General features: G+C 39.9%; 1 protein-coding gene across 4 annotated transcripts in view; it reads left to right on the top strand.

Annotated features, from left to right (window-relative positions):
• The window catches only part of poc1a (POC1 centriolar protein A), a 48,982-nt gene that overhangs the window by 13,300 nt on the left and 8,114 nt on the right, over positions 1–27,568 (top strand). For 3 of the 4 annotated variants that reach the window (XM_037782215.1, XM_037782218.1, XM_037782231.1), the window contains exons 8-10: positions 1,869–1,937; positions 2,221–2,370; positions 21,977–22,249. In XM_037782215.1, the coding sequence (XP_037638143.1) occupies positions 1,869–1,937; positions 2,221–2,370; positions 21,977–22,249 (492 nt within the window). Of the gene's footprint in view, positions 1–1,868; positions 1,938–2,220; positions 2,371–21,976; positions 22,250–22,362; positions 22,802–27,568 lie in introns of those variants that run through there. The other variant, XM_037782223.1, reaches the window with a different exon arrangement.

Below are 27,568 nucleotides of genomic sequence, written 5' to 3'. Positions count from 1 at the left end.
CGTATTTGTTGACACTGAGTACCAATCTGATACCAACGCTCTCTGCCTTTTTTCAATTAAGTGCTTGTTTATCTCCTTTCTGAAGTGTAACCGGAGACATTCATATCCAAGATTGATTTTAATCATCTTTTGTTTGTTATTATTTTAGACGCATTACAAGGCCACGTCATTACAGTTTTATAGCAGCACAGACTAAGACACAGATCTGCTGTTAAATATATAATTTTAAAGAAATAACGGTGTACAAAACATAACCAGCTCAAGCATTTCATTGTTTTTGTTAGTCATAACGTTATGGAGAACAACATGTGGGACCTGTCTGGTTTCTGCAACCCTTGTTCATTTATCAGCATGCGCGTGTGTGTGTGTGTTTTATGTGTGTGTGTGTGTGTGTGTCTGGCCATGGCAAGTGCCAGCCTGGCAGCAGGCATTAGTCAGAGCAGAGACAGAACATGCTGTCTGTCAGGCCGTCGCGTTGCCATAGTGACACTGTCTGCTTCTCTCAGGTGCTTCTGGGAAACCATTCCTCACCCAAACCAGCCTGTCTGGGTGCCATCCGCAGGACACACAGCTCCTTTTTTTTCTTCCCAGCAGCCTCCCTGGCTGTTTCTTTTCCCTTCTTTTGTTTGTTCTGTCCTTCATCCTCTCTTTGAACACAGTCAGAGGGCTCAGGCTGTAATCGTTGACCCCATTCTGCATTGTGAGGTAGAGAAAAGAAAGAGAAAAACGAGAGCGTGATTTCTGAGTTTTTCAAGCTGGATTCTGTCTGCACTCCAGGTTCATATACACCCACACAGGGCATGCCAAAGTCTTGACATCCGCAGGTGATCGTTTTTTGGCTCTGACCATGTGTGACCTCACATCACCTCAGTCTCTTTGTTATTGATTGCTCTGCCACAGCCACACACGCCCACTCACTCCTCCACACACACAAACACACACGCACACACACACACACACACACACACATGCAGGAGTTTCTGTTCTGAGCAGAATTTTGTTTCCTCAAAGAAGAGTTTCCTAAATACTATAAGTTATAGACACAAAAAAACACTTAATCCTCTTCATTTTATGTTATATATAACTTTTTTGTGTTTGTTTTTATTTTTGTATTTTGATAAATTATGTAGTGTTTACTTCACCCTGTATTTAACACTTACACTGCAGCTATATTGCTTGGCAGAAAAGAAACATTTTTAATTATTCATATTTTTCAAAGGTAATATATGTAGGGTTAGAAAATGAATGAATGGGCAGAATGCAGCACATGGACTACACCATTTTCATAGGGATTGCTTCATTCTTTTCAAGGCTGCAACTAACAATTATTTTTATTATTGATTTAATCTGGCTATTTATATTATTTATCTATTAATTGTTTTGTCTATAAATTGTCTGACCAACAGTCCAAAACCTACAGATATTCAGTTTGTTATCACATAAGACAAAGACAGGCAGCAAATAATCACATCCGAGTAGCTGGATGTGGATTAGCTAATGTTTGTCATTTGTGCTTGGAAACTGACTCAAGAGATTAAGCAGTTATCAAATTAGTTGCTGATTAATTAATCTGTTCGACCGACTAATCGTTTTAGCACACTTCATGAGATCTGCTGTAGATTTCAACAGCATAGATCTGCCCATGCTTGTTGTGTATTTTTCTTCATTGGGATTTGTTGTTTTTTGAGCGCAACATTTCATAGCAATAATTACATTGTTTTCCTTTTCAACTTGAATAAACAGTTTGCAGCTTTATAGTTTCAGGATACTTCTCTTTGTAAGAAAGATAAGGCAACGTTGGGATATGTTTTTACTGTTTTATCACCCCCATTCTCATCTCTGTGTTTCTCTTTCCCCCCTCACTCCAGGGTCCAGTGACCTGTGTGGCCTTCTCCAGAACAGGAGAGTATTTTGCCTCTGGAGGTTCTGATGAACAGGTGATTACTTAGTCTTCTAACTGATCTATTGATATGACATGATATTGACAGTCTGTTGATATATTATATATATTATGTACTTTCCTTATACCTCTGATAGTGATACCGAAAGCTATATTGACAATTTATGAAACAACCGTCATGAAAATGAATTAAGAACTTGAAAAAGAGAAAGCAAAACTATTTTTACGCAGCACATTTCATTCTTTGTAGATAAGATTATTGGTGATTTGACTTTGGTGTATTATTGTGGAATAAGCAATAATTTATATTTACCTTACAGGTAATGGTGTGGAAGAGTAACTTTGACTGTGCTGAAGGCAGTGATGGTGCCAGGCTACAACATAGAACTACTTCCAGCTTGCAGACGCTACCTGCCAGCTCCACGGCTCACCCCGCTTTTAACTCCCATCCATCTGGGCTCCGCAGCCAGGTAAGTTCAAACAGCTGGAGACAACCACAGCAAACTGACAGCAAATCTGCTTTGATGTCCCATTTAGATCCAGCTTTACTTTTTATCCCAGACATGGACATGCAGCACATATCCTTCCCTTTCCCTAACACACATAACCCTTACATGCACACGTTGCTGTTGTCCTTAGTTAATATATCTGTACCTAGAGATCTCATCAGGAAGTCTTTACATCATGTGTCAGATTTTCAGCAAGCTTGGTTTTTAAAATGTAAAAATTAGTTTTGTCTGACTTCAACTTTGTCAAGCAGCAGCAGCTTTTTATTCATCTATTTATTAGGGCTGGGAGAAAAATCGATTCACCTTTTTTTCTACAATTTTGAAATTGATTTTTTAATGCCAGAATCGATAGATTTGCTTTATCTGAGTCTATGCGAAGGTAGACGGTAGTTACCGCTTTTATTGTTGTAGTCTGAGTAGCGTGACGTCAGATAGCTGAAATGAAAAAGTAGAAAACGGTGGAGGTTCCACGTGGATAGGACCTGCACCTTAACATTTTAAATCCAGCGTGGTAAACACTACACCTACAGTAAAGTATGGAAACATTTTGGGTTTCACACATTGCCAGGAAAAGCAGAGCTAGACATCATGGCTGAAGCTGCGTGCTAACTCTGTCATGGACAGGAAATGTTATCGTATTGCGGTAACGTGCGGTCAACAACTGTAGAGCATCCATATACTGACATTAATGTTAAATACAGTCAAAAGGCCCCAATGGAGCTGACCATGGATGTATAAAGAGAACGTAGCTGATGGGAGAGCTAGCGACGAACTTTGCAGAAGTATACACATGTGACTACATCAGGTTTTCAAAATAAGGTGTTAACAAAGGGAACTGTATATACAAAATACATATATGGAAATAAGATTGATGGATTATAGTCACCAGAAGTATAAAACATTACATGTTCCTTATAAATTAAAAAGAAAATACCACAAATTTCTTGAGGGAAATGTCTTTATTTTTGATTTTTGGGTTGCTGGAAAAAATGAATAATGCCTGATAATGGCTAATATATTTGACTTCAGGACATCTCTGACTACATACATGCTGAAAATCAAACATTTTTACTCTATCAATTTAGATATTTTTCAAAGTAAAAGTCCCTAGAAGTGTATGATTCAACTTTTTCCCATGGTCTAGTGTTAAAAAAGTTAACAAAAAGTGCAATAAATCGTGATATTGAATCGCAATACTTCAAAATTGAATACATATCGAATCGGCACACAAGTATCATGATAGCATCGAATCGGGAGATAGGTGCCCCACTGGCTCGCTCACGGCCGCTGCTCTGCACTGCTCTCATACGGCGGTTACAGCTGATAACGGTTTCCGGTCCCACCCTGTTTTAACCCTGTTACCTCTGTCAGCAGTTTTGCTGTGGTTTTCATTGTTAGCGCTGTTAACACAGTTAGCTGCGAGCCGTCAGCTCAGCCATCGCCATGTTGAGAGCCGTGCGGAGGCAGAATTGTTCCCAATCGCGCATGTATCGTTTATCACCTTAAAGGTTGATTATAGCACTGTGTGATCATCTGGAACTTTCTGATTTCAAGCCCAAGGATTTCCATAACCGTAGCGATTCTAAAACCTTTTGGCACTAGAGTCTACAATTAAGCAAAGTTTTATGATATTCTTAGAGCTTTACCAGTCGTGCGGCTAAAGTATGTATTTTTTTCCTGAGGGTTGCTCAAGCAAAACCCTCATGAAAACTTCAAAATGATGTAAAAGTGGGGTCATCTTATAGTTTGGCCACAGGGTATATACACACAAATTTATACACACGCACACACAAATATGTCCAAGTGCTCGCATTAGCACAAAAAAGACTAATTGAATGTGCACACACATTTGCATGCGTGTGTGGCGACTGGCACTAAAGTAAACATAAGGAAACACATGCACGTGCACAGATGCCCCTCAGAATTTCAAGCTGCCTGTGTGGCTGGCTTATTTCCTCCCTGCATATCCTTCCTTTGAAGTCTGCAGTGTGGCTCAAAGCTACATTCATATCTCACATGCAGGGCAAGAAATACCCCCTTATTCCCACATCTACACTTTGATATGGAGGAAGTTTTTTTTCCATCTCTCTGACCACATGGAATTAATTAAATATTAATCTGTGCTCGGTTTATGACTACGTCCTCAAAAACCGAGATATTTTACTGTTCCTCAGGTGAGTTTTGAAATTTGGATGATGACAAATTATGAAAATTAAAAACAGCAGTAAAAAGTAATGAAGTATGACTGTGTTTAAAACACTGTGATTACTGTGATTATTGTGTGTTATGAATTAAGTACAGTGATGAAATGAGGCACTGATAAACAAAAATGAAAGATATCAATGAAAATGCTTTCTTGTCGTATACAATCTCATTTTAGTGTCTTTAGATATTAAACTTTACTGCTATTAGTCCTAATGTCGATGCTGTACATGTGACACTCCACTATCCTGATTTATACAGTTTTTATGTAATATGACAACTAAGAGGCTTGGACAATATTCTGAGTTAATAAATGCCATGTCAGTTATATTATAACAATATTAAGATGGAAGCCCTCCAGACACTAAAGCTCATTTTGTGGCAGCATCGCCTCCGTTTTCATGACAGTAATTTAATAGAACATCAGTAGGAACATCTGCTTGCACTGTTTCCACCACACCCTTTCTGGCTGCTGTGTAAGTTTGTCCAAGAAGAAAGTGTAGTTATGAGTGATCGTACAGTTTCAAGCACAAAGCTTGAACACTTCATGATTTACTGTTTTTAAGTGTGGGTTTACTTCAGGTATCTTCAGACTGAATTCAAAGCTGCTGTTTTTTTGAGAGTTCAGGCTGATGTATTATCAACTAGAAAGGTGTACTCAGTAGCGTCGCAGATCTCCACCAGGTGTGTCTGCAACGAACACTGCTGTAATGTTTGATGGAATGAATACGAACCCCAATTGACCTTTCGCTAAGTCCCGCCCCTCAGATGCAGACTGGCCAATCATAGCGTAGCATCGGTCAGCTCAGTGCAGCTAAACCGCAGTTCACTGTGTAACGCTTCATGTTGACTGTTTTACACTTCCTCTGAACAGAGACTGTCTGTGCTGCTGTGTGTTTAGTTCTGTTAGCTGTATTAGCCCCATTAGCTATTAGCCAAACACACCACATGACTCTGCTGCCCACCAGCTGCTAACTAGTCTCCTCCTGCCGACATTAGAGGACGCGCTCTGTTGTAGTCAGCGCTCGGTTCAGTTGCTAAGTGGTTTATTCAAACTCAACAGAAACAAAATCAGACTCACCAAAACTTGGTTAGTCTTTTCACTGTTCCAACTAGGGATGTTCCTAACAACTATTTCCCTGACGTTTAAATGAAAGTTTAAAGTTAGGCTAGTTAACACTCAGGAAACAGTCAAAATTGATCACAATTTAAAGGGACTATTTGTAACTTTGTACGCGCATAAATGTAGCGGGTCGTCACACATGCGCGCTCGCATATGCGCGTTCGCGTGTAGCTGCTGTACCCTCCTCCTCTGCCTGCTCGCCTTCACTCAGACAGCTCAGCTCGCTCCACCTCTAGACGTGAACGCGCGCTCACTCCACACTGCAGAAGAGTGAGTTTAGCTCTGAGAATATCTAGTGAATGTACAGGGGACGTTTGTGCAGAAATAAATGCTGCAGCTCCTCCAGACCAACAGAGGTTTTCCGTGTCTTGTGAAGTGACGGAGCTCTACAGAGATTTACGTTGTCTTCTCGTTACCAACCGGGTGCCTGTGTCTCCTCTGCTCTCTCCGGCTGCGGGCGGAGAGAGCAGGGAGACACGCTGCAGAGCCCCGCTGCCTCAGCCTGCACTTAGGCAGGAAAAGCCAACACTAGGATCAGATCTAAATCATGTTCATGGAGAGACCTTCATCTGGTCAGCTAACATTACTGCCAAGCAGCTGAAATATAGAGTGATATTGTGGTTTTAGCTGACGTGTGTCGCCTCACTGTTTTGAGTGATGCTCGTTCAGGTATATTGAGAGCGAGCAAGCGCGAGCCCGACGCTGACTTTCGTTGATTTCACGGCCACAGGTGTCGCTGTTAAGAAGCATTTCTGAAAGTTACAAATAGTCCCTTTAATCTATAAAGTTAAACATTGTGTATAAGTTAATCACGTTAATCACTTTTTTTCTACAGCCAAATCATATTTTCAATGCCGTTGAAATCAATAGGTCCCCAGTGTCTGCTCCAGTCAACTAGTTAGGAATGCGCCTCATGATCCCCGTGTGTGGTGTAATGTTTGATGAAATATTAGTAATCGACTGCAATATTAACGTTTAAAATGCGTGCTGCGCTCATAGAAAACTCTGCTGCATATGAAATCAAGCACTTCCTAAACTAACAGCCAGCCAGCAGGGAGTGATCGATATGTTTTAGCTTCACTTTTGGAGAGCTGTCTACAGTGGCAGCCTGTGAAAAACTTTGAAAAAGTGTTGCAGCTGCAGAAGAGTTAGATACTGTTACTCATTTTGCCCAATTCAGGTGAAGAAGAGCATCATTTTAAGTCTTATGTTGATGCCAAGACTTGTTAATTAGCAGGAATGTAGCACAACGTGAAAGTGAAAGCAGTGCACTGTTGATTTAAGTTTGGGTAAAAGGTTTTGGTACAATTTTATTTATATTTTGCTTTTAGGAGATGCACTGTGAATAAGGACTAGTTTTAATGTGATTCAAAGATTGGTAAATTAGCAGGAATGTAGCACAACATTAAAGTGAAAGCAGTGCTCTGTTTATCCAAATGTGAAAGTGTAATTAAAATATTTTGTCCCTGAAACCAATGAATCATCTTGATAAATAATCATGATCTCAATATTTATCAAAATAACTGTGGTTATCATTTTTGCCATATTGGTGCATCCCTCGTGTGTGTGTGTGTGTGTGTGTGTTTGCGAAAAGAGTTAAAAAAACATGAAGGTGACAGAAAAGTTCAAACCCAAAGATTTTAACCTAAAGATAAACGTTGAAACAAACAGAAAGTGAGAGAGTAGTGCAGCTATTAGCAATGTTTAAATATTAAAAGACCTTGTCAGATGTCACACACACACACACACACGCACACACACACACACACACACACACAAAGGGGACAGGGTGTCACAGGCTGGCTGGGGAACCAATGGTTTGGATTTCAACCCCTTTGACTGCTACAGTGTTACTTACATCAACAAGGGCACAGCCAAGGTTCTCTCTCTCTCTCTCTCTCTCTCTCTCTCTCCCTCACACACACACACACACCCTCCCTGACTTTGCTTTCTCTTATTGATCGCTCTGCTAGAAGATCCACCCACAGTGATGCTGTCTTGCCTTTACACTTTATTGGAAATCAAGAATAGCACAAGACTCATGACTAATAATGAATGTAACAGGTGGAAAAACAGACATGGTGTGATATTAAACCAGTACTAGTATCACTAACTGGGAATCTTAATAACTTTGAAGTTTTATGTTAGTTAACGGCTTTGAAAGACAAATCTTTAAGCGAATCTTAAAGACTGTAGTACGTAAAGCATTGAATCCTTAGATATAATTGATATGGATAAAATGCAGTGGTAAGGAACACTTCTTATAATGTACATGTCAGTATCTTATTACATTGAAACTTAATTACAAAAGATTTAGGAAAATTTTCAACAAATGTTCCTTTAGCAGCTCGGTAATGACAAACAAGATGTTGATGTCAGATGTTTCTCTAACTCAGGATTAGTGTATGCAAACGTTTCAGCAGCATCAGCTATGTGAGGATGGTTATTGCTAACATCTCCTTCACATTGTCCTGAGCAGTGTAGATTTTAATGTCCTTTTTTCTTTGTGCCATCCCACGGACCCTTTGGGGCTCTTTTTCTTCTCCTCTGTCTGACTGTGCCTTTCTAAATTGATTTTAATAGCTCCTCCACTCGACAGCTGTTATTACAGACGTGCCTCGAAGGGTGATTAGAAAATGGGCAGTTGGATCTTGGGGAGAGAGATGATTAGTGCAATGTCTGAAATGTATTCTCATCTTCTGAGAACTCCTGTTCTTGTGAAACCTCACCGAACCCTTTCTTTGGGAAATATGTTTTTTCAAATACAGCTGTCTGATGCTTCAGCTTTTTACTTGACATCAGCTTGATTAAGAAACTAATGGTTCAACTGTTTGTGTTGGCTCTATATCTCCTAGAGAGAACATGCATTGACAAGACACATTTTGAAGTGATGTGTGTATGCACAGTCACTGGCCTTCCATAATTGCATAATCTGATAGACAGCAAAAGTGCTATTACAATAGCTATATGGAAATTGGTCTCATTCATGCCTGTGATGATAATGATGCAGTTTGTATGTGCATGCAGAGCATTTCAATGGCTGAGTAGATTCAAAATACAGAGGTAGGAATACATAATGTGGAAACAAATCAATGCAAACCCCCACGCATAAATATAGTGATTCATCAAGTTTCTGTAAAGGCAACAAGTGTTAGTTTGGCTACATATTAGATTTGACTGATGGAGGGAAACATGTCAGAACCGGCCCTGGTGGAGTTTGACCTTTTAGTTTTTTTTGGCTTTTGTTGACTGCTGCACGTTAAGCATGTTACTAGTGTTGCTGTTACCATGAGCGCTTGTTCAGTGGCAGGAATCGTATCCACAAAGATCACTCAGTTTTAATTGAAACTTCAAGTCATAATAAATACATTAAAAATTGATTGAAACAATAATAATACATGCTGCTTTGGCATTTCACTTCACACACTAATTCCTGCTAATACCAAGTAAATATTTTGACTGCGATGAGCACTATTCAGATAATGCTCTAATTTATTTACAGTTAGAGTGTATACACGCACACACGCACGCAAACACGCATGCACGCATTAACCTCATTAACCTCACTAAGCTGAGTTAGTTCCTGACATTTCTTTCATCCTCTTTGATGAGTTGTTATCTGCCAGTTGTTACAGTTAAAGTAATGGTAGTAGCTGCACCTGGAAGTGCCAGCTTCCTAGATTTTCCTTTTTCATGTATTATTTATCCATTCATAATTTATTATTAATACAGGCCCTTTCATCTCTCATAAACTGCCGCAAGTCTCAGACACGTGTTGCCTGAGAGGAAGCAGCGAGGAGAAAAATGTCACCAACTTGCCTAAATGTGTTCGTTTTCCTTCTCTCTTGGAAAGAGTCTTCAAAGGCTTTAGTTAGAGTTTAAAAGGAGAGTATTTAAAACAGAGAGAGGTACTCTAATTAGGGCTGAACGATTAATCAAATTCAAACCAATATCGCATCGCATGTAATAGACCTAGGGCTGCACGATTATGGGCCAAAATTGACATTTAAATAAACAGAGGCCATCTTTCACTTCCATGCTGTGCTATATTCCTAATGTACAAATCTTTGCATCAAAATGAGACTGGTCCTTCCGACAGCTCCCCAAAAGTGCTTGATTTGATATGCAGCGGAGTTTTCTATGAGCGGAGCACGCATCTTAAACGTCAATATTGCAGTTGATCATGTTCATGTAATTGTGCGAAGGCAAAATCACGATTACGATTAATATTGGATTAATTGTGCAGTCCTAAATAGAACGCAATTTTCAAACGACAAAAGCTGCGATTGTTTGTTTTTATTAATGCTACACAATCTACAATTCTGCAGTTTCATTTATCTTTTGTCCAAAGCGACGTACATCTGAGAGTTCATACGCAAGCAAGGATCTAGATAGGAGGGAGCAACGTGAGTAAGTGCCAACAACAGCTTCAAGTCCGATCGGACACGACTAATCTAAACGACTATAGGGTCGGAAACACCTAGCCTTGTGGGCTTCATGTGCACACACGCTGCCCTATGCTCCACGTGACCTATGCGAATGAGAGTATTGGAAGAAAACAAACTTGTAAAATATCACGTGCAAGCTTTGATGCTAGCAGTACTACCATGTGAAAAAGACCTTGGCAGGACCGAACACTGAAGAGCAAGCGGTAACTTTTTACTTTAGTGTCAAAGAGGAACAGCATGTCGGTTGTACTTATTTTGAGTTTAGACAAGAAGATGCTCTACAGCGGGGGTCTCCAACATGTCGCTCGCGAGCGACTAGTAGCTCGCGACAAGTTTCTGAGTCGCTCGCCAAAGGTTTAAAGAATATGTAAACAAGTTTGATAAGACAAAGTCACTTGGTAAACCTAAATTTCTATCCAATCCAGTTCACAGACATACCGCCTCCTTCTGACACAAACTGATTATTTGCCAATCAGCTGTCAATTAAACGAGTTACGCTGCTGCCAACTTTGGTGACATCAGTGACGTTAGGCGATGTTAGCAGGCTAGCAAGCACACACACCAGATTTGACAATGACCATGGAAAATAGCCAGGCCGAGAAAAGGCAAAAAAACATACTACTTTCATGAGGAATGGGAAACAGAGTTTTTTTTCCACGAATGTGAATGACGAGTGCATGTGAACTACAGAGGATGAAGGGAATGTGAAGGGAAGTGATGTGATACAGTGATATGTGGACAGACAGAAAATAAGGACAAGTTAAATAAGTAACAACATTGTTTTATTTTCTATGACATTAATCTGATGTGAAGTTAATAGTGTGAGCTTGACACATTGAAAATGTAAAGAAATGCATACAGAAAAAAAACATACACATGCTGCTGAATTTAAGATGTTTTGATACAAAATGCGAGTGTTGGATATCAACATTTTCTAAATGTTCACACAAAAGAAGCTTATTCAGCTGGTTTGGGTGAAGCTGAGCAATGTGAATAAATGTTACTAATAATATAAATATGAATAGCTCTCGGCTACTTTCATTTTGTCGAAGTAGCTCTTAGAGGAAAAAAGGTTGGAGACCCCTACTCCACAGAGTCCGGTATTGTCACAAGGCCGCATATGACGCTTGCGTGGCTAAAAACCCGACTACCAGTGTGTCAAGTAGGCTGACTACCACCCAGCAGGGATCACTGCTGTTTAGATGTTTAGAGTGGCAGAGCCATATGCAGGTGTTGAGATTTGATCTTTTTTATATTTCTGCATTTTAGTTTGTGTGATTTGTTACTTTAACTGACTGGAGATCTGTAAGATTCATATTTATTTTTCATATATTAATGTTCACAGCAGGTCTGTTGTCCTGTAGTGTTTTGTTGTTCTTTTTTTCAGATTTTATTAAAAAAGGTAAATCATGATGATTCTATTACATGTTTACCAGGCTTGAAGTTACAAGTTATAATATTCCACTGTGACTGAAGGTTTATAAAGATATGTTATTCATCTTGTTTCATCACAACATGCAGGCCTGGCCTACAGGAAAGAGCAGTTTATATGTTGACTGTCTCCAGTGTTGTGTTGGTCATACATTGAGTTATTGCTTGTGTACTGAATAATACAGAAGATAAGATAAAAAAAATGCATACTGAATCCCAATTGCAATATTGGTCTAAAAAAACTGCAATTTGATTATTTTCTAATATTGTTCAGCCCTAATTCTAATGTAGGAGAAGTGGATCTAATGTGCTGTTGTAAACTGACTTATTTTCAGAGAGGCAGAATATAGTAAACAGGATGTTCTTTCTGAAAGCAGCCGTGAAAGGAGTTGTGGAACAGACTGCAGCGGCTCATATGTCCAACAGCCAGACTGCATCTAATTAAAGACAAGCACAACATTTGAATATTATCAGCCTGTTTACACTCAACTTTACATTTCATATGCAAAAATTGAAATGACCAATGGGACCTCCGCCTCCTTTCCCCCTCTTATTCTGGGACATTTGACTGCAGATAATTAATGGTACTAATTTAATGTAAACAACAAAAACTAAATTGATAAAAAGTTTTGTAGGACATGAACGTCAAGCACTAAGCAGCAAGTTGCGCATGTTAATGTACACTCAGTTGCCAGGTAGCTAAAACTAATACAGCCTTAATACCCCAATCCTCCCTTTATGAAGGATATAATGTTCAGTTTTTGTTGAAACTGTTTAAGAAAGGGGTTGATTCAACTGTATGATTATTTTGGAGGATGTACTTTGTGGTGCTGCTGAACTGTATTGCATTATACAGAGAGGTGTTTTTATTATTTTAGCCTATCCTTATTAATATATGACAAAATAACTTAACACCTGCCAGTATAAAACAATACAGTTAAACCTCTCCAAACAAACAACAACAATATAACCTTCATAAAGATGAGGATTTATTGCAGGACTGCATTAGTTTTAGCTAGGTGTACCTAATAAATTGGCAACTGAGTGTATCTTCTCAACATATCCTCTTTCAACGTCTTGTATGATATCTTACGAAAAGTTATGCTTCATTTTTCGTGCGTTTTCCTACGTATGTCCAGCAACACGTGTTAATATCCGCTCGTACATGCATATAGTCAACAAAACTACTTAGTTAGGTTTAAGAAAAGATCGTGGTTTGAGTTAAAATAACTCCAGAAGTGGCGTAACTTAAGTACGGAAGTTACGTGACAAGTCAACGTTGACTTCTGGTTTCACATGCGGTACGAACGGCGGTCTCCTGGGTGAAAGTCCGGTGTTTTTTCACCCACCCATCCACCCCGACCTCCTTTCTTTGCAGCGTTTGTTGCTCTTTATACTTTCTGGTTCACGATTACATTGATTACATACGAGTTGATTTTGTTGGATATATAGGAATTACAGTGCATAACTCTTCATAGGTATAGCTACAAACGGCGTCTGACAACAACCTGATCTTCTACATTCAAAAATATTTTCCCATTTTCCAGAACAGCATTTAACAACTACAGTTCCCTCGAGGCTTTGACATCATGGGATATGTTGTGTTTGTATTCTCGCAAAATAATCAATTCATCATTAAAGACAGATACCTATTATTAAGCTTATAATATTTAAAGAAAACCACAGGTTAAGCCTTTCAGAAAAGACAGATCAAAGAATCTCAATGAGATAATTGTCGGCTGAGGCTCGTGGTGCAGTGGCCTGCCTGGACTTCAGCCCTCTAGTCTGAGTTTAAATCATCTAATGCGACCTATAGGTGTTAAACCCATCCCTCCGAACATCCAGCATTACACACAACCGCCTTTGCTTATGATTCATGTCACCAGGAAGAAATTGACTAATGAGACAGTAATGCTGTGCTTATTCATACAGAGGTAAAGGCCACCCATGGCTGCTGCCCTCTTCACAATCAAACCCACGGGGATTTCATAAAGAGCTAATTTGATATGCTGATCCTTTAATGTACTTGGATGCGACGCTCCGTGATAATTTGCCAGCGATGGGCGCTGTACCAGGAACATGCAGGCCTATTTGTTAAACACAATGAGCCATCTTTAAAATGAGGCCTCTCCACCTAAACATCGAGAGAGTGGGTGGTTCAGTCAGGCCGTCTCTGCGCTCAACACAGCTGAGCAAATTCTTTATGTGCCGCTGTTTCGGCGTGTGAGAAAAAGATGCATCGGTGTGTGCGTGAGTGCCAACCATTGCTGACAGGCAGATCAGCTCTCTCTGATCACATCCGCCCTAATCCCGCCATCCATCCCCTCCTCAACCCCATCCCCCCTTCCTGTCTCTAGCTTCACATCTGGGTCTCTCTCCCACTCACGTGTGCAGACAGACGAGCTGCACACTCGCAGCAGGCTTCCCTTCACAGCACACACACACACACACATCACTGCACAGCTCTGCTCGGCTTTAGGATGTGGATTGAAGAGCAGGGAGGGAGTTCTGAGACTGCAGTAGCTGTATGAACTTCTATCTCCTCCACCGTTATTTTATTCATTTACAGCTAGTAGGCTGCTGTAACTGTGCTATAGCAGACCAAAACTTTACTGGCACTCTCCTTAATTAAAGACTCAACGAGCGGTGAAACAATCCTCGAGGATATATTTAAGATCTAAGAGCATTGCACTGAAGACTGCAGTTTCTGATATAGTTTGTGGTCGTGTGTGTTCATTTTTAAAGCTGCTGGTATGGAAAGGCAGGTGGCATTGTTCTGACAGCGGGAGTTGAATGCGTTTGACAGCAGGGGAAAGAGGGAAAGGCAGGGGGGTGTGACAAGGGAGTGTTGAAGACAAGATAGCAACGGAGTTAAAGAGAGCCTAATGGTCTAGTGGAGCGAGAGAGCATCAGCGAGGAGGGAGAGGGAAAGGTAGCGAGTGGGGAAACGGGGTGAGCCCGTGAGCGAGCCAGACAACATGAGCGCATGCAGTGGAGACACAAAAAGATGAGAAGTGGAGGCATGAGAATAATGAAAATTTAAGAGCCATTAACAGACACCTGTTCATCCTTGTTACCGTACAGACAGAGAGAGATTAAAAGAGATGAGGATCAGGAGAAATGTGGAGAAAGCGGCAGACAAAAGAGTAGCAGGGAGAGAAAGGGGTTATATATATATAAAGAGTGGGGGAAGCTGTCAGAGAGAAATGGAAAATCAGAGTTTGCATTAATAAAAGGGTTTAGTGATTTGATTCTGTAAGCTATAGCCGCGGCCAAAAACATAAGTCAGAGCTGAGTCACATCACAGCTTCATTCATCAGAAAGCGTCACTAGCCGTTTGTCATGAAATGTTTGCTCCACTGTAATTAACTTAGATGTCAGCAGTTGGTGAAAAGATTTGTCTACATCTTATGTAGTTATATTATGACACCCACACTCCAGTTTCACCTAAAGAGAGAGATATTGTTTATAATTTAATTTATAATTGTGATTAAGCCTCAGAAGGCATGTATGAGTTATTGTCTTTGCTTGCAGAATGTTAAAACTTCAGCAGGCAGAATGTTTTTGGCATCATGGGGCAAAAATTCCATAGTAACCTTTCAGCATATTGTAATTCAAGTGTTCTGAGAGAAAACTAGACTTCTGCACCTCCTCATGGCTCTGTTTTTCAATTTATTTATTATTATTTTTTTTTTCAGGCTTTAAAAAATTTAGCCCGTGACAGGAGACTTTGACCAATCACATGTCAGATCTTAGTGCTTGTTTTCCTCCGGTCTGTGAAATCTTGCAGATGCCGTTAGGAGCACAGGAGGACACAGAGGCACATTTTCAGGTTACCTGCTTCATGTACTACTGTCACAGATTAAAATAAACTTTTTTTAATCATATTTGCTCCAATCTACTTCAGCTTTAAGATCAGTGGAGTTTTTTTTCACACTGTACAATAATGTACGGCAGAATACGGCTTCTTCTGTGGCCGAACAACAACATCTATTATAGCCAGCTGTGCTAGGAGTAATGTAAAGGAAAGGGCGGACCTGGATGATCGGAAAGTAAAACATAGACATTATCCTTAAACAGTCAATTTAAACTCAGAGGCATGTTAAATAGAGACAGCTGGTGTCAACACACAGTGTATTGTACTGGGTCCATGTTGTTGTTACTAACAGTATGTGTCTTCTTCCCGCAATTTTTTCAGTTGAATCGCTGCAATTCTTTTGACAAATTTTGATGCATCAGCCTGAATCAATCTGAAAATCCTGAATTACCAATCTAGCTCACATTTATTAAGATATAACATTAACTTGACTACTGAATAACATTCAATATATAAACAGTATATTATATTCATTCATTCATATATCTAATTGTATCAGCTGCATAGTTTGCCAGTTATGGTAATAGTAACAAACTCCAAGTAAATTTAATCTGACATTGTTTTTAGATCAAGGTCACAACCTCTAATGTTGACAGCTCTGCACTGTAGCTGCTTCAGCCAACAAGAGCTTTAGGCTGTCTACACGTAGAAGGATATTTTTGAAAATGGATATTTTTCCCATGTGCTTAAAAAAAAATTCTGTCCATGCGACCTTCGTTTTACAAAATATCTGTCCACACTGGAACACAAAACGTCGGTAGGTGGCGATAACGGCCCCTCAACAAATCGTCAAATAACAGAGAAGAAGATTCTGGTCATGCGTAGGGAGCTTATTTTCCTCAAACAATAGGAAAACGGTAGTAGCTAATTATTTCTTTATGCATATTTGATACCTATTTATTTGGTTACTGGCGCTTGCTCATGACACAAAGCAACAATGCGCATACGCAAATTGAGGAGATGGCGTCATTGTTTCCCAAACGCTCCGTTTTACATGTCCACTCAGATACAAACAAACTGGAGCTTTGAAAAATCTGCACCTTCAAAAAAATCTCCATTTTAGTGAACCTAAAACTCTCTTTGTGTTCGGACCAGAGGCCAAAAAGTAGAGGAAAATATCTGTTTTCAAAAATATCTGTATACTTGCAGACAGGGCCTCAGACCGACTATGTCACAGCTTTGAATCCCAAAGGTCCCAGTTCAGAGATATCAAGATGATGAGCTTAAAGTGACGATGCTGTGTGACTATAAGTTTACTGTGAGTTTCCAAACACTCTGTTGTCTTATCTTTTACATTTGACAAGTGCCAAGCTTCCTGTCTGAAATTGACGTGATGCGTTCAATTAGATTGTTGGAGAAAGAGACTCTGTTGCCACTCTGTTGGTCATGACAGTCGTCATATATTATATTGTAGCCGGTAAAATCAACAGTTGCCAGTTTAAACTTTTACCCGCTACACCTTTAAACCCTTTTGATTACGATTATGTCATGTAAATTGTAATGAAAAGCACTGCTCTTTGGGATTTCTACATAAAAACAATTAACCATTCAGCACTAAGGGTAGCATTTTAACAAATAATAAAACACCACTGTTTGGTATAAGTTCCTCCTCTTATCCTTAGCATTTTGTACCAATGTTGGAAAAAAATCATATAAAAGTGTTGGAGAATCCAGTTTCTCAATTAACACAATAGACGATTCTAATGGCAGATATTTTGAGTTTTCAAAGCACAGGTGTAACTAATAACATTACCGCTGGCTCCGTTAAATGTGCCAGCATGCATCATCATAGCAGAGCGCTGGCACTGGTGCAAGTACATGAAATGTAGCCATCGTTAATGTGATTAGTTACACCTGTGTTTGACTTGGTACACGTTGAGCAAACGACATGACTTGTGCTCTTTCTCAACTGGAAACTTTTACTGTTACTAGTGCAGTCATCACCGTCGTTCACACATAAAACCAGCTGAATGAAGTCTCACATGGTCAGATATACAACAGCGTCCCCGGAGCAGTAACGGTTTCTAGATGGATTCGGGGAGATTTAGCAGATGCTTGCTGCTACAAGAGGGTGAACTTGGCCTTTTAACTCTCAGTACATCAACCTGCCTGTTGCCCCTTTTATTGTGAAGATTTAGCATTCAGTTTTTTATATCCTCTGCTAAGATCACCTTAAATGTCTTTATCAGGTGTCTTTAAGGTGCTTTTGGTTTAGTTACAGCTATCCTCTGTTGGTGTGGCCCTTTTTACCCCACATATCACTCTATATATCCAAGGCAGGGAGAAGAAATTTTGAGTTTTACACATCTCTGTCGCTGCTTTTTTCACCTCTCTTCACTTTTCTGCTCTATTCTCAGAACATTTCAGGTGAGGAACCTACTCTATGTGTGTGTGTTTGTGTGTGCATGTACATACGTGTAGAGTGATGAATGGGTTCGTATGCAGCTTGCAGGGTGTATTGATGGCTCGCTGTGTCAGACTAAGAGTTTAATTTGGGCCTCAGGAAATTTTCCACTGTTGGTTTTTCCACTCCAGGTGATTCATTAGGAGGGTGGTTACTGTGTGTGCTGTGTTTGCACGCGCACGTGTGTGTGTGTGTGTGTGTACACTCGTGCGCACCAGGGTTTTCCCTGGCTCCGCGTAAAGGCTACGGCGGCACAGGACGTGTTGAGTTTGCCGAACAATATATTGTTTTAGCAATATAGCAATCAACATCGCCGCTATGTACACATGTCACATTGCAAAGGATGGTATGTAATAAGTTGAATAAAGGTACTGTATAAACTATTTTACTGTTTACTAGTCATGATGCCATAATTCAAGTGATTACAACAAGTGATTTTTATATTTTGTTTTTAAAGAAAGACGCCTTTCTTCATTTTCCGCAGCAACTTTTTCCCCACGATCACCTAGCTTTCCAAGCCATCAACAGAAACACCATGCAGGCGAAACCCTGTGTTTATCTGTATGCACATATGTCTACATCCAATTTTGCCTCTGCGTTTCTGTATGAGCATGTGTGTGTTTATGTGCGGACCAGTGAATGCTGTGTGTTTAAGCAGCTGTTTTAATACAAAGCTATAAGTCGTACTCTCAACAAGAGTTAATCCAGTCTTGGTGGAGCTTGTAGGCTCAGCAGAACTGCTCTATTGTCTCCTCTCTCTCCATCTCGCTCTCTCCATCTCTCCACCTCTCTCTCTCTCACTCTCCCTCCCTCTCTCCCTGTCTTTGTAAAGCCTCTAACAGAAGATCAGAGCAGGAAATTAGAATAGCAGAAGAATAAAGCACCATAGTAAAAGGCAAAAACAAGGACATCTACTGATACTGTGTTTTATTCATTCATCAGGTTTAGAGATTAATAAAGGTGTATAGAGCTTCTGTAAAATGATTGAAAAGAATTGTTTCCTGGTGGCAGAGCGGTTTAAAACAGATACCATGTAACTGCACTGTCCACCTCAGCTTTACATGAATGTGTCCTGCACAGCAGTTCATCGCTACACCAGTGACTCGTCTGCTCTATTTCCCCTGAATCTCTGTGTGAGGAAAAAGTGTTTATTTATTTTGTGATATCCTTAAAAAAAGGACACTGCTGATGAAAACAGTGGTGATAGAATTGGAGTTAGGTGGGTGGTTGTATCAGCATATTTGACTAATTTAACGTCCAAGTTGTTATGTGGGAGCATATGACCTGAACGTCTTCATAGTTCTGACCTGAAGTTATTACTGTCGCAGTGGAGGAGTAATCACTGACTCTACTGCTCTATTCAGGATGTTTAATTAATCCACTTGTCGAATCGTCTGCATAGTTTTTGTTTACAGATTACTTTTGTTCACTTAATCCAAATATATATTTTGCCACATAGCTAAATTGTAAACCATTTTAGCACAAACAGTATTTGACAGAAAGGGCAGAAGGTTGAAAGTTGATCCAGTTATATTACTGCAATAATGACAATTTTTTTGGTCGGACAATATCTACATTGGTGATAGACTGACACAAACGTGCACAATGTCACAGTTTCAATTGTTTCTTTTAGACATGCTGAGCGATTGGATAGTTTCTTTCCTCTGCTTTTTGCTCAGTCTAGGCATGCATCACGTAGTGTTTTAATATCACATCGAACCGCCTGCAAGTTGGTGGCAAAATGCTGAAGGGCATTGAGCTTCTTCATCAGCAATTGCAATTAATTCTGGCCACGTGATCTCATTTTCACATCTTAGCGTGCTTTCCTTCAACCAACCTCTGGTTTTATTCTCTGTCACTTTTATGCAATATCTAAAGGCTCTGTATCATTTGTTAATCATGCTAATGCGCTCAAGGAATGTCACATTTGGTGAAATGTCTTTCTGTGAACCTTAGGTTCTGTTTATTGTTTTATTTTGGCCGAACTGACACAGGAAGAGTTCTAAATAATCACATCAAGGAACATCTCATTGCCCATGTACATGACTGCAGGGAATGACTGCCCATTTTCTTGTGGCAGTATACAGTATGTATTACCCCTGTCTGTGTCAAATGTGTAGATCCAGGTGACAGCTGAGTGCTCCGCTCATCTGGCTTCATTTAGGAGCAGCACAGTTTGACACGGCGGTCTTGAACATGCTTATCTGAGTGTGAATAGATTTCCTGTTGCGTGGTGATGAGTAAAACAGTTGTTGTCTCCCTCACTGAGACGGAGACGAGATGCTGTTGTCTTGGAACAGATGAACACACACACAAATATACACACACACACACACACACACACACGCATATATACGCACCCACACATGCACACACACCCTTATCACAACCAGACGGAGGTCTGCGGAGACGGACAGAAATATGAAGAAACCTATAGATGTGTTCACACATTCTTTAGTCACGTAGACATGGTGATGGAGAGATGTGGTCACTGACCTTCACGTGTTTATGTCTCATTGAATTCATCACAACGCAGACAGACCGACTGGCAATTTGTGTGTGTGAGAGAGAGGGAGCGAGAGAGTCAACAGTTTCCCTCTTTTGACTTCGTAGCCCTTCTGAAGTCAGTCTAAAAGGCTCCTTTATGGAAACAAAATTGATTCAAGCAAAGTTTTCCAATGTCAGGGTGCATTTTAAAGTTACTGTGGTGTTATATTCAGTGGCAAAATATAAAAACAAGTGAAGATTTGTTATGATGCTGAAAGTCAATTAATCAATTAGTTGGAAAAATGGATTGTGCTTTATCAACTCTTAGTTCAAAATAGATTCAAAACCAAGCGTCTTTTATTCAGTTTCATATGTTTCTGTTTTAATGATTTCAGATAAAATTGCAAAAAGCATAATAATTTGGTGAAAAGTATTTCTCTAGCTCTGTAGATCTGACACTAGATATTTGTTTCCAAATAATTTCATCAGTGAGTGATGTCATGTTTCTGACTGTAGAGCATTTTGCATTTGTATTTATTGGGATTTTTTTATTTGTTAAGTCAATACTTTCTGACTTCTTATCTCGCCAGGAAGGTTGCACATTTGACAGGAAGCGACAAACTTTGAACAAACTGCACATTTCATTCACCCCTGATATGCTTAATGAAAAAAGTCAATTTTCAAGTAAAGTCAATTTTATTTATGTAGCCCAATATCACAAATATGCCTCAAAAGGCTTTACAGTCCATACTGCATACACCCTTTGTCCTAGGGGCTGTCGCAATAACCACAATATTGACAAGCCAACTGCATGGGATGACAAGCAACGGCCACAACCACAATGTTCACAACTTTTTTCTTTTTTGAATTCTCTGCAATGGGAGTGCTGCATTTTTACACTTTGCAACAAACGGCAGCAGCGTGACAAAGTGCTAAGCGTAGAATAGCAAAATTACAATATGGGAAATCAGGATGACAATATTACAGATAGATTGTAAATATAAGACTATAATGAAAAGAGAGTATGTACAGTGGTACAGAGCAGGAAGTGCTGATAACTGCAAGATGATCATTGTAGTCAGAAAAACATTTGAGTCATAAATGTTTGTGGTATCAACACCGTAAAAATAGTCTGACTGAGATCTATATGTCGCTCATACCAAAGAAAAAAAAACAATTGCTGATGATATATATATATAACTTATGGGCTAAGTAAGTCTCCGGAGATCTAATATTACTACTATTGTCGCTACATGGTACTAATACTATTACTGCTATGATGACTGTTCAGAACATCAGTCTGTGATTCATCAGTGATCTAATTCAGCTATTTGTTCTGTCTTTCTGAAAAAGACCAGAGCCATAATTTTATTTTCATTTTGTAAAGTTATTAGGAACAAAAGAAAAGAGTTGTGGTTTAAGAATTAAACAAATTACAACCCTGTTTCATTGTTTCAACCTTTTTCTTTTGGGTTGTACACTCAAGGAGCACGAAATGGCATTTCAGTTTCTCTGCACTATATAGTATGTCATGTGAAGCTAACACCATCTGAGTTTCTAACAAACTCTTCACCTTCCTTCCACTTTGTTTTTAGGCTTCCGAACCATCAGAATATTGTAACGGACAGGACTCCCACACCGCTGTCCACACTCAGAGCAACAGTCGCAGCCACAGCAGAGCGACTCAATCCCACACCCACAGACACCTCAGCGCCAGTTCTTCCTCCACCCACCAGACACAGACCCGAGGTCGACCACAGGACTCACCCCAGGTCCAAGCACAGTCCCAGGCCTCAGATGGAGGAGTCCCGCCTGGTCTAGCCAGCACCCTGGAACACATCATAGGTCAACTGGATATTCTCACTCAGGTAAGCAGAAGATGTGTCGATCTGTCATGACAAACAGCATGCATTGTGCTCTGGCTGTGCCACCCACTCACACTGTTCAGAACAAAAGCTTCCTTTTATTTTTCAACCTGCAGGCCAGAGATGGTTTCAGCAACAAAGACACACAAATATTAAAAACAGAACAACCTCTTCTGTGCTGTTTGGTACTATATTAGACTGGCACATTGGCTCTGCACAGGTGTATGTGTCTGTGGTAGAGTTTATTCCTCACATTCATAGTTACATTTCAGTATTTCATTGGCAACCATTCTCTACAGAAGGTGGAAAACACTGAGACTGTCCACAGTGAGTTACCTGGGACAAAGTTACTATTATGTTTTTGAAATGTAATTTTGATGCTGTATGCACCACAAATGAAATTCCACTCACCTCTGTTATCTGGAGGAAAAAATGTAACTATCTTCACTTGTGATATGGGTGAACTGACCCTCTAACATGCATACATACATACATACATATATACACCAGACTGGCAGCTAACTGTAACTGAATTGCACTGAGACAAACATTTGCACACTCATTCTTTATTTTCACAAATTTGGGGGGACAAGAATAACAGGGTGTAATGAGACCCATAAGTTGCTTTAGTTATTGCTAATTATTATTGTACAATCATTTTTCTTTACATAAAAATCTTTCTTTGTCAAATCATTTATGTTCGTCCAGCCTGTACAAGTATGAGACATTTGTACCACGATGCTATAGTGGAGATATTTGACTTAACCAGTTAACTTGGTATAATCCTAAATACACACAAGTGAGGACAGAAAAACTTTCCTGACGAAGCAAAAGTAAACCAGAGCCTGCAGGACAAACTAAATCCTCGAACAAAACCATAAAAAGAACAGCAAGCAGTTAAGATCTGAAGGTCTGCTTTGTACACATTTTTTTTGTCATTTTTTAATGTTGTGTGCGTTCGTTTAGCGTCAAAGATGTGATCAGTGATGAGACTCCTCACGTGTGGAATAACTGTTGTAGAATACAGCAAAGTGTTAGAGGCTCCGCTGTTGGCGCAAACCTGCAGGAAGGTGCATTTTGGCAGCTATTTTAGATTTAGTCTTTAGACGAAAATGCTTCTTAGCTTTTGTCACATTTTAGTCATTTTTATCCTACATAGTTTTAGTCCAGTTTTAGTCGACGACAACTCAAAATGTTTTAGTCCGGTTTAGTCACCAAAAAGTCATTTAATTTTAGTCAAAATGCTTTCTCTCTTAATTTTGTCAGCTATTTTTTTTTATTTAATCTTAGTCCTGTTTAGTTATCAGATCATATTGAACATTTCTGTCATTTTAGTCAAACTGATTTCACATAAAATTTGATAATATTCATTATCTGATGAAAAACAAAGGGCTGAATGATTAAGAATGCAGTTTTGCAGTTTAGTTCGAGTCCTCCTGACTGCGCTCATTAATGATGCGCGGTTCAGTCACACCCACCTGTCCATTATGAGAGCCGATCCGCCCACCCAACATGTAGCAAACCGCCAACTTTATGCATTATAGCTGCACAATTGTCAGGATTGAGGTGTGAGACAAGAAGGACAGAGACGGACTGAGCGCCGCCGCCGCCACAGCAAAAATACAAAATTAAAGAGAGATTAAAGAGTACATTTTTTATGTTTTTAAACTACATTTTAGGTATATTTTGTTCATCAACGATATTGCATGTTTGATACCGTCACAGTTAGCGTTTAATGACCTTGGTGCCGTCTCGTCATCGTCTCGTCATGGAAAAAAAGGTAGTTGACGAATATATTTCATCATAGCTCACGTTAACGAAATCAACACTGGTAGTCCTTTTAGCTGACCAGTCCAGTATGACATGAAATGACTGCAGCTGTTGGATTTGCAACTTGGTATTAATCAGTCCATCAGCAATAGACAGCAACACATCTTTTTGTTGCTGTTAAAATTTTTATTTAACTGACCCAGCTCCCTGGCAAAGCCTGAGGTTGCAGCCAGTGGCGGCTCTGCACCAGACCACACCTCACTGCAAGGTGTTCCTAACACCTCATTTATTTGATGTAGCTATTTTGAAGTTTTTCCTCTCAGTGTTGAGATACTGTAAAAGACCATTTTCTGCCGATGTTTAGAAGCCATACAGTAATTCCTGTGAATTGTTAAACACGTGCAGCTGTGGATGTCAGATACTGGAAAGAATCACCCATTTGTTTTAAGCTCAGAGCATTCATGGTATGATGATCACAACTTATATTTCTAATGCCTATCCAAATGCGTGTAGGATTAAGAGTCTTTGATTAAAATCACATATCTACATTATTTACCATTATCCTGTAATTGCTGAACATTTTCTATTAAATATTTAGTTTGAGCTTGTTGAAAAAAATCCCCAAAAACACTTTGTTCTTAGACATCTAATCTCAGGACATCTAAGACCCATTTTATTTATCAAATACCAACAACTCATGTTATTTTGATTTGAGGATGTGTGCATTTTATGCTTATAAACTGTATTTTCCGTAAAATATGAGACATAATATGCTATTTCTTCCTACAAAATGTATGAGCTCACGTTGACATTATAACTTTTTTTTCTTTTCATTAGTAACAATACCACTGGATAATGGTGGTTCAATGAACAGTGAAGGATTTGACCACAAATACATCCATGAAAAGCAGAAAAGGAGAGAGTTTTTTGCCTAGGTATAGCAAAGAATATATTTATGGTGACAAGTGAACTGAGGGAAATGTTTGAGTGGAGAGGAAGAGGTAGAAGAGGAGAAACAAGAGGACAGGAGTACGGAGAGATGGGAGGAGTTGAATGTGAAGGAGAGCGAGCAGGGAGTAGTTGTGTGTGTGTGTGTGTGTGCGTTCTTCATGTGTGCAGGGTTTTAGCTGGAGGTTGTGAACGTGCCCTGAGGGAAAATGCATCATTCATATATGAGCGCTGGCAGCACTCTGCCTCACTCACTGATATTAAGTGTAAATGCTTAATCGCCACACTGAGACGCAGAAACACTTCTCGTATGAGTGTCTTTCAGGCTTTTTCTTTTCCTTCTTTCTTTCTTGCTTACTTCTTCTTTTAAGCTGCAGTCCAGCATGTGGGAGCGTTTAATATTGGCCCAGGGCAGCCAGGCAGCTAGCTAACCCGTCCCAGGGGGGGTGGTGCCAACCTCTTCCTTTCAAGCCCACTGTACCCCAAAACCTGATACCAGATGGATCGTCTGCATCTGGTTTTATGCTTCTGCTCTTTTATTGTTTGGTTTCATTCTTCTTTTTTTAGATTGGGACAATAGAGTGAGATGACTAGAAAATAATGTATGGTGGTTTCTGTAGAGTTTTCTTTATATATTATAGAAATGCAAATTTCTGACCACCTATACAGTATATACTGTATATATCTGACTGTCTTAAGTCTGTCATTGAAAAAGCATTGTTCTTCCCATGTGGCTTTGCAGTGACTTCCAGTAGTGTCAGTCCAGTTCGGGACATAGCCGTTACACCTTTTAAGGCTTGTAACTGTGATTTAATAGTTTTTTTTTACTGAGCTGTTGCACCAAAGAAACTTGATTTAAAGGGACTATTTGTAAGATTCAGAAATGCTGCTTAACAGCGACACCTGTGGCCTTGAAATCAACGAAAGTCAGCGTCGAGCTCGCGCTTGCTCGCTCTACATAGACATGAACGAGCATCGCTCAAAACAGTGAGGCGACAGACGTCAGCTAAAAGCACAATATCACTCTATATTTCAGCTGCTTGGCAGTAATGTTAGCTGACCAGACGAAGGTCTCTCCATGAATCAATGCTGATCCTAGTGTTGGCTGTTCCTGCTCAGCGCAGGCTTCAGCAGCGGGGCTCCTCAACGAGTTACGTTATCGCCTCCCGACCGCAGCCGGCAGCCGAAGACACCAGCACCCGGTCGGTAACGAGACGATAACGTAACTCGTTGAGGAGCCCCGTCACTTCACAAGACACGGAAAACCTCTGTTGGTCTGGAGGAGCTGCAGCATTTATTTCTGCACAAACGTCCACTCTACATTCACTAGATATTCTCAGAGCTAAACTAACTCTTCTGCAGTGTGGAGTGAGCGTGCTATCACGTCTAGAGGTGGAGCGAGACAGCGAGGATGCGCGCGTTGTCTGAGTGAAGGCGAGCAGGCAGCGGAGACGAGGCTCCGGCCACACGCGAGCACGCATATGCGAACGTGCATGTGTGCCGACCCGCTACATTTATACGCTTAAAAAGTTACAAACAGTCCCTTTAAAAACTAATAAAACTATGCAGACATATAAAAACAATAAGGAATAAAATCAAAATTCAGTGAAGTGGAGTGGAGTGGAGGCTAGTCCTCTAGTAGCGCTATGGAGCGTTTTTTTGTTTTTTTTAGTGAGTCCACATTTAGTTTGTCTCATGCGTTCGCTTGGGGTGATGCAATTCACAGGCCTGCCAATGGCTTCACATGAATCCCCTGATCTACAGGTGCCGGTAATGCACAAAGAAAAGCAGCAATACACCAATAAAGGCAGTGAAGAAGAAGACTTCAAGCTTGTAAACATGGATTTTAACAACACAGTTTTGAAAAAGTTTACCAATTGTATTTGCAAATGTTTTCTGAGGAAGAAAATGCATAATAGTTTGACCTCAAGGATACACTCAATGAGTTTTGGCGAGTAACATTAAACGTGTAAAACATCATTTTTCCTACCTACAGTAGGTGTTGAGTGGGACGTGAAACTGAAGAATCTCAAAGCCTGCATGCATTTCAGAAAAAAATGCAGCAAATAGCACAGCTGGTACAAGCTTCGACACGCTTTTTCACCCATACAGATGTTAACGCTGGCGGATCAGTGACCTGCACCTCACCGGCTGTCTTATACACGGCTTGTTGATGAAAGTATTTACAGAAGTGAGTTCTATAAAAACACAGTGTAGCTCAGACAACTGCTAGTTACATGTGATCTGCATTATGTTGTAAAAAAAACACTGGAAATTGAAATAGTTAGGTATTATATAATATCCAGGAAACAGGTTTGTGAAGCACAAACAGCTCCTCTCAAACCAAAAAGTCAGATTTGCTTAATATAGATTAAAATATATAGCAGTGTGCTTGATTTAGCTTACAAAGCAAAGTGCAACCCATGAGACTGTCAGTTCCCTAAAATGCAGACTATGCATACAAGGCATGTTAAATGCAGCCCACTATTTCCCAGACAGGCTCACAACCCAGTTGCGTTGTAGTGTTACCTCCAAAATGCACTCGTACTGTTTTACAACGAGGTGTGAGTAGAAATAAAGCAAACACTCTTGTTCTAATTTCTG

The sequence above is a fragment of the Sebastes umbrosus genome, chromosome 1 (assembly GCF_015220745.1).
Source record: "Sebastes umbrosus isolate fSebUmb1 chromosome 1, fSebUmb1.pri, whole genome shotgun sequence".
In the NCBI taxonomy this organism is placed as follows: domain Eukaryota; kingdom Metazoa; phylum Chordata; class Actinopteri; order Perciformes; family Sebastidae; genus Sebastes; species Sebastes umbrosus.
The sequence above is the reverse complement of the archived record's forward strand: the minus strand, read 5'-3'. Positions and strand labels throughout refer to the sequence as shown.